The sequence below is a fragment of the Otolemur garnettii genome, unplaced genomic scaffold (genome assembly GCF_000181295.1).
Source record: "Otolemur garnettii isolate 467f Iridium unplaced genomic scaffold, OtoGar3 scaffold00223, whole genome shotgun sequence".
NCBI lineage: Eukaryota > Metazoa > Chordata > Mammalia > Primates > Galagidae > Otolemur > Otolemur garnettii.
The window spans coordinates 102,491-110,793 of NW_003852618.1; the positions used below are offsets into that span (position 1 = coordinate 102,491).

At 36.9% G+C, this 8,303-nt stretch overlaps 1 protein-coding gene across 1 annotated transcript; it reads left to right on the forward strand.

Moving 5' to 3' along the window:
- The first annotated feature begins 6,438 nt into the window (after positions 1-6,438).
- Positions 6,439-7,619, forward strand: LOC100962023 (olfactory receptor 11A1). The gene has a single exon (XM_003801837.2). It carries the CDS (start codon positions 6,518-6,520, stop codon positions 7,472-7,474), a length of 957 nt encoding a protein of 318 aa, XP_003801885.1. The 5' UTR covers positions 6,439-6,517; the 3' UTR covers positions 7,475-7,619.
- Positions 7,620-8,303: the final 684 nt, after the last annotated feature.

Consider the following 8,303-nt stretch of genomic DNA (forward strand, 5'->3'; position numbering starts at 1 on the left):
CTGGAAGTTTTAAGTTTCCTCTTAAAACTTTCTGTAAGGAAAAGGTTCTTAACCTGGATCTAAAGGTTCATGAACTTGAATGGGGGGAAATTGCACCTTTATTTCTTATTTAAATTTGTTAAATTTCATAATTCTTTATTCATGAATTTAATTTTGTGAACCACAGCAGCATTAGTAGCATCTGTAACTTCATCACTGATAAAAAGTTTAATTTTCATATCTCATTAAAGTTACTTCAGATAAACTCAAAATATTGTTTATACTTAATATTATTTCAAAAATTGTAGTAGTTATTAGACTTTCTGCTGCTGATTGACAAAGCTGACCAACTGTCAGGCAGCTTGGTGGTGGCTGTCCATCAACCTAACAGTGACACAACATAGTTGGTCACTTGGATATCTGTATTGCTATATGGTGCTCCTTGTTGATTAATTTTGACACCTCCTGTTTGTATGATAAAATTATTTTCAGAAATAATCATGAAATGAAATTAATAATAACAATGATCAGAATGGAAATTCAGGCAGTGGAATTTTGAATATGTATTCATGCCAAACACTTAAAAAGGAAAAAGTAAGGAATGATATATGAAAATTATATTGATTTTTTTTTTTTTTTGAGATAGAGTCTTGCTCTGTTACCCTGGGTAGAGTGCAGTGGAGTCAGCCTATCTCACTGAAACCTCAAATTCTTGGGCTCAAGTGATCCTCCTGCCTCAGTTTCTTGAGTAGCTGGGACTATAGGCCTGTGTCACAGTGCCTGGCTAATTTTTAAAAAAAATTAAATCATAGCAGTGTACTTTAATACTATCATGGGGTACAGTGTACTGTTTCTATATACCATTTGAAATACTTTCATCCAACTGGTTAACATAGCCTTCATGTCTTTTTCTTATTGTGTTAAGACATTCATATTCTACATTTAGAGAGATTCACATGTACCCTTATAGGATGAACCATAGGTGTGATCCCAGCAATTGCCCTCCCTCAACCCACCCTCCCCCCTCACCTTCCTTTCCTCTCCCCTCTCCCCATATTCCTGGGCTAAGATTTGTTTTAATTTGTAGTTTTCACCTTTATAATTTGATAACTATAAAAAAATTTAAAAGCAAACAGCTTACATGATAAATATGTACAAAATTACATATGCTAAAATATTTACATGGTAAAAAGTTAAGGATGCATGCAATAGAAATTATATATTTCTAGTATCCCAGATTACTGCTATCCTTAGCTAGAATCTAGGTGCAGCTAGAGTTAGTAGTTTCATGAACATGCACATACAAACATAAGTAATTGGTTTACACAGAAATACATATATGCATACATCCATATATAAACTATAAATGGGAACATTTAAAAGAATGCTGTTGTTTGGCACCTATGAAAATAGTTGTAGTATAATAGGTTTGCATGTCTGTATAAATTAAGGAAAAAATATATAAAGACAGGTACTAACATCTTATCACAAGTTACATCAATTGGTTGGAGTATTGGGGGGAAGAAAGAATGAAAATTAATTTTTCTTAGGACTTACTATTTTATTTTGATTGTTATACTAAGGATATATCATGTTTATGATTTAAGCTGTTGAATTTTAAAAAGTAGGGCAATTCACAGGCCAAAATCACTGATAAAAACAGATGCAAAAATCTTCAACAAAATGCTAGCAAACTGAATTCAACAGTGTATTGGAAGGATCATTTGCCATGATAAAGTGAGATTTATCCCTGGGAAGCAAGGATAATTCACCATATACATTCCAAAATACATGAGGAATTCAAATATGCACAAGTAAATGTGATATAACACCCTCACCACAAAAAATGAGAAGTGAGGTAACATATATTAATTAGGTTGATTTAGCCATTCCACAATATATACATGTCAAAACATGTTACACACCATAAACATGTATTTGCAATTAAAAATTATAACTTGGGCTAATTAAAAAAAAGCTATGCCACATCCAGAAATTTTGTTTTTAGGACACATACCTTTGCCTTTTATTATAGCTATAGTTTGATGAATAAATAATTTAAGAAAAGACTTCCCCACCAAAAAAAAAAAAAAAAAAAAGAGAGAGGAAACATGTTGGCACTTTCTGTGGCATATGGACAGTAGACATACAGTAGATAAGATTTTTTCCTCTGTTGTTATGTTGGTCAGTGAGAAAGTGGGACTGAAGTAAGTGCCTGAGTTTGATAAATGACAGAGAAGTGCCTTAAATATAGTCCTGGGGATGAGAAGTGAAGTAGATCAGCCTGATTTATGTGAAAGTTTCAAGGAAAGAAGTAGTGGGAGACGAAGTTGTCAGGCAGGTATTAAGGCATGAAGAATACTGAAACACCACAATCATTTAAATTTCCATTTATAAGACCATGTCAACTTCCTTTTCCTTAAATCAGGCTCAGAGTTTATAAGACTTTGAGAATTGCTTTATAAACATCCCTGCTAGGGTGGTCATTATTGAAATAGTTACCTGGGATGATAAAAGAGTTTAGAGGCTGAAAATTGGGGAATGCAAATTAAGAGCATGCTTCTCAAAGGACCGCTACTGGTGGTGGGGAATTAGGGATGCTGCAGAGAAATTAGGAGAATTTGGTGGAGAGTTGTGGGGAAGAGAATGGGAATTTGGGAAACAGATGCTTGGGGAAATGGAGAACATTTTTCCCAAGGGGATGAAAAGGTGGGTTCCCAAATGGCTCTTTGGTTTTTGCACAATTTTGAGGTAAGTTAACCGGTCAGGAACCTCCCCTGAAAAAAAGACAAGTTCCTCAGGGGTCTGCTATGTCTTGTTCATTTAAGATGGTTCTCCAGTAAATCTGTAATTGGTTCTCAGAGGACTATCCTTTCTTGGCAATTGTCCACCCTCACTTGTGATAAATGGAAGGGCCTACAATGAAAGGACAGAATATTAGGAGTGGGCAAAGCAGATGAAGGGTAGAGAAGTGAATGGTTCCAGAGTGGAGGTTGACAAGAGTTACATACCTATTTGGAGTCCTCTGCTATTTCAGATTGAGCTTAAGGAGGGAGGGAGCTAAAGGCAGGAAGCTCCAACATTCGGGCACCTTCAGCAAACTTTAGCACATCATTTTCTCTTGATAGTTGTGTCTTTAGAGAGCAGGATTGCTATTTCAGGTGAGTTTCTCATTTTTGTACAATTCTTTACAGCTTAGTTCACAAATCCTTTAAAAAATCTGAAGGATTGGACTTTATAGCCATTTCCCCTCTAATCAGTAACTGATTTTAATTAATTTAGAGGGTCAAAAGTCTCTTTAAAAAAAAATTCAGGAAAATTCCACAGTGTCTTTCTAGAATCCTAGTGCTGTTACTTCCTCCACTGGACCTTTAAAAAGACAATTTCAGATCCTTTCTGTAGCACTGCAACTTGTGTCCCCCACCTCTTCTCCACTGAGGATGGGACAATGACATTCACACTTTGAGAGCTTTAGTTGGTATTTTTTTTTAGGAAGAAAGAAGAAGCAGGACGCCCTCGCACAAGTTTTTTCTTGGTGGGAAGTCATCCTTTTACTTTCTGGTGGCATAAAAACACCTGGGGTATCCTTACAATCACTATATTTTCTTTTAACACATTTTAAGTATATTTTCTGCTTTATCATGGAGTAATTACTAAAGATATTTGAAGAGATTTAAAAGGTTTAAAAGACCAAACTAAAATTTATTTACAGTTTCTTTTCTATTTATAAAGGTAACATTTTTGTCAGGCATTGCAAAATATGTGAGAATAAACTTTTATTTCCTAAAGATAAATTAAAATTTATAGTTTGGTATATAGTTCTTCAAATAATATTTTTTTTCCTGGAATGTTTTCTGAATTGCTTTTCCATAAATGAAGATAGTTTTATCTGAGGGCTCTCTGTTGTCTCAGTGTCTGTATTGGACGAGGGCTGTGATTTTTACCTAGAATTGATTCTTGTTCTTCACATACTGTACAGATACTTCATGCTATTCTCATTTATCTACCAGTTGGTATGGTGAAATTAACCTTGATTTCAGATTCTTCTTGTATTTTTTTGAGTTTTCCAACTCTAAATTCCTCAATTCCCTCCATTCTGTATCCCTCTGTTTCTAAGGGAATAATGGCCTCTCTTCCACCCAGTTGCCGTGTCTTTCCCATTGCTCTGTAGTTCTCACATCCCACTACCTCTGCCCTACTTCTTTCTTCCCACTTCTCCACTCCTTGAACAATAAGTTGGAAATGGAGTATTCTGAAATTCCAGGATGATGCTCTTTTTCTTTTTTTTGTGGTTATTTCTTGGCCGGGGCTGGGTTTGAACCTGCCACCTCTGGCATATGGGGCTAGCGCCCTACTCCTTTGAGCCACAGGCACTGCCCTGATGCTCCTTTTAATGTAAAAATGTTCCTCATACAGAGGAACATTTAAACACTCTATAGCATAATCTGGTTATGGAAATGAATATAACCATATTTCCACACACGGCTGACTCTGAGATCCCCCATTTGTTTAAATTAGAAATTCAATTTGGGGATAGGAAGTGGAAGTTTTCTTTTGTTTCAAATTGACTAGCTCATGTAAAGGGGGATTATGTTTGAAAGCAGCTTAAAACTGACAACTACCTATAATATTTATATTTCACTCTCTGCTTTCATTCCCATCTAAGCTGCTATTTTCTAAACATATCCTTGGACAAATAAACATTATTTAGCTTTTGTTTAGTATATAATGAAGGTAAGAGACACCTGGGGATATTATAAGACTGGAGTTTTTGTGGTGCCTTACAGATTGCTACCCAGGGGACAGGTGCCTTTTGTAACTGCCCCCTCTTTATCCTCTTGCACCTAGAAGTCCCTGAAACTTCCTTTCTTCCTCATTCTACATTACTTAAAACAGACTTCCCAAGATGGTTGAAATGACAGAGATGAGAAAATGTTTCACGAAATGGGTTAAGATAGGCGCGTGTCAGTTTCACAACACGAAAACTTACATTTGTCTTTGATTTCCTGCCTTTTATTCTACTTCTTCCTAATATCAGTGAACTGAATTGTCACAGAAAAGAAGAATTTTTATTTATTTGTGAACTGGAGGATGAATGAATGGAAACTATAAGAAGGCAAATCTTGGCTCACTATGGGAATAAATTGATCCAAACGGTGCATTGGTTTCCCTGGGAGGTGGTGGTGGGTCTTTGAGGATTTGACAGTAGTAATGAGCAAGGGAGTAGAAAATGGGATTCTTTACAAAAGGCAGATTTGGTTGTAGACAAAAGTACAAAATAATATGAGTGTAGTCTCCTTCACCTTTGATTCTGAACCATCCAGTTTTTCATGTCTTTGGCAACTGATGTTATAGGGTGTCTATATTAAAGAAAACTTGTATTTTATATAATAATAACACATTTATCAGTCCCATAATCTAGAAAATAACACTCTTATAATTATATATGTAAATATATGAGAATATCTTTTTTTTTCTCTGCCATTCCCCTCTGCTCCTAATAATTCCCTATATTCTCATTGCATTCAGTTAAAAAAAATACATGGATTTAGATCACATATGAAGTCCTCCCTGCAGGTGTGCAGACCCATTTTCATTACTGTAGCAGTGCCACTCCCAGTTTGCTTTGCTTTCACATATACCTTTCCTGCCAGAATTCCCTGCTAGTTCCCTATCTTTGCCTGGCCAGCTCCTATCTGGCCTTTAAAATTTAGCCTACATGCTGCTGTCTTCTGACCTTGATTCCCATACCCCTACCCCACAACCCCAGCCTAGGTTTGGGCTTTCTCTGCTCCCACAGCACCTACATCTCCCATCATTATAATTTATCATGTTTTCATTTTTGACTCTTGAATGGCCTGCTGAAGCTAGTATTTAAAGAGATATTTTGATAAGAGACAGGAAAAACTTGAGACTAGAAGGCTACACAATGGGTCATTGTGCTCTTATAGGCATGAGATAGAGAGGAAAGAATACACAGAATTTTCTAAGAAATAGTTTGTAAGATTTCATAGCTGGGAGGTGGGGAATGAAAGAGGAGGATGAGATAAAGATGATTATGAGATAGTGATTATGAGAATCAGGCATAACTTTCAAACCACTTATAGACTTGGTGGTGGTTGGAAAAAATAACAGTTTGCTGTATTGGGACATTTCTAGCCAGCATGTGGAAGATGTTACACTGGTGTACAGCAGGAGACTATGGCAGATTATAGATTGGGATGATGGAGTTATTACATGATAGAGGTAGCAGATTGAATTAAAAGGGTAAAGGTCTTCAAAAAACTAAAATTATGAATTTGTATGAACTTGAGCCTTGAAGAATATGCACAATGAAGGAAAGTGAGGAAGGATGGGAGCTGGGGAAGGAGTGACAACCAACAAGGGGGACAAATAAGGACTTATATGAGTAATCCTTATTTTGGAGGCTTATTTTTACCTTTTTTATTTTAGCTCTATCAATATGAGACTTGGTATAGAAGATACATAGACACACTAAAATTTTTCTTCCAGTTACTGGAAGAAAAGCAAAACGTAGATGATGCACATGGAAATTGTCTCCATAGGAAACCAAACTATTACTGAATTTGTCCTCCTTGGCTTCTACGACGTCCCTGAGCTGCATCTACTGTTCTTTATTATATTCACTGTCATCTACGCCTCCATCATCACAGGGAATATGCTGATAATCATGGCAGTGATTAGGTCCCAGAGGCTCCACAAACCCATGTATTTCTTTCTGGCTAATCTATCCTTTCTGGAGATCCTCTATACCTCCACAGTGATGCCAAAAATGCTGGAGGGCTTCCTGCAAGAGGCCACCATCTCTGTGGCTGCTTGCTTGCTCCAGTTCTTTGTCTTTGGCTCTCTAGCCACAGTTGAATGCTTTCTGCTGGCTGTCATGGCCTATGATCGCTACCTGGCCATCTGCTACCCACTCCACTACCCACTCCTGATGGGGCCCAGATGGTGTTTGGGGCTGGTGGTCACAGTCTGGTTCTCTGGATTCATGGTAGACGGACTGGTTGTAGCCCTGATGGCCCAGCTGAGATTCTGTGGCCCCAACCACATTGATCACTTTTACTGTGACTTCATGCCAGTGGTAGGCCTGGCTTGCTCAAATCCCAGAGTGGCCCAGGTGACAACGTTCATTCTTTCTGTGGTCTGCCTCAGTGTTCCCTTTGGACTGATTCTGACATCTTATGCTCGGATCATGGTAGCAGTGCTGAGAGTTCCTGCTGGAACCAGTAGGAGAAAGGCTCTTTCGACATGCTCCTCTCACCTAGCTGTAGTGTCCACATTTTATGGAACTCTCATGGTCTTGTATGCTGCACCCTCTGCTGTCCACTCCCAGCTCCTCTCTAAGGTGTTTTCCCTCCTTTATACTGTGGTCACCCCCATCTTTAATCCTGTGATCTACACCCTGAAGAACAAGGAGGTTCATCAGGCACTACTGAGGATTCTCTATATTAAACAAACTGAAGCACTCGATTGAAGAAGGAGGGTACTGAAGATTTTATTTTGGACTTTGGACACTTCCATTGGGAATTCTTCCAGGATTGACCGGAAAGGAAGAATTTTGTTCTATTCCAACATTCCCTTCGAACTCTTCTGAACTTACACTAAAATTAAGAATGGTATGGCAAACGTTTCCAGGTGCTAGTTTAAACAAATTATTTAGACTTTGATTAGTTAAAGTGTGCCATAAATATTTAATCTAGAAAAAAACAGATAAACAAAAACAGCAATACCAAACAAACCTAAACATATCTTTTATTTATATTATTGTTGTATAACATTTCAGAATTTCTTCCTATGTATATGTATATTGATAGTAAATTGATATATAAGATAAATTGGAACATGGAGTTTGTTCTCTGATTTTCTGCTAAACATATCATGTGCAACTTTTATATTAATACGTATCTACTTCGTTATACTTCTGTGCTTCGTAGTAGGGCTACACACTATTTATTTAAATAAACTATTGCTGGGAATTTTTAGTCATATTCAATTATTTCAATACACGAACATTGCATAGTGAAATTTTTAGGACTTAAGTTGCAAAGTTGAAGCACATGTGTGTGTGTGTATATATATATATATTTTTTTTTTTTTTTTTTCTGGGCTATTTTTGGCTGGGGCCGGGTTTAAACCTGCCACCTCTGGTATATGGGACCACAGGCACTGCCCAAGCATATATATATTTTTTAAAATTTAAAGTTGAATTGATTTTTACTTATGTGTTTTTTAACTTTTTATTGTAGAAAATTTCAAGCATACACAAAAGTAGAGAGAAAAGCAGAGTGAATCCCCTTGTAGCC

Coding starts and splice junctions, on each gene's coding strand:
- LOC100962023 (XM_003801837.2), top strand. CDS start 6,518: ATGATGCACATGGAAATTGTCTCCATAGGAAACCAAACTATTACTGAA.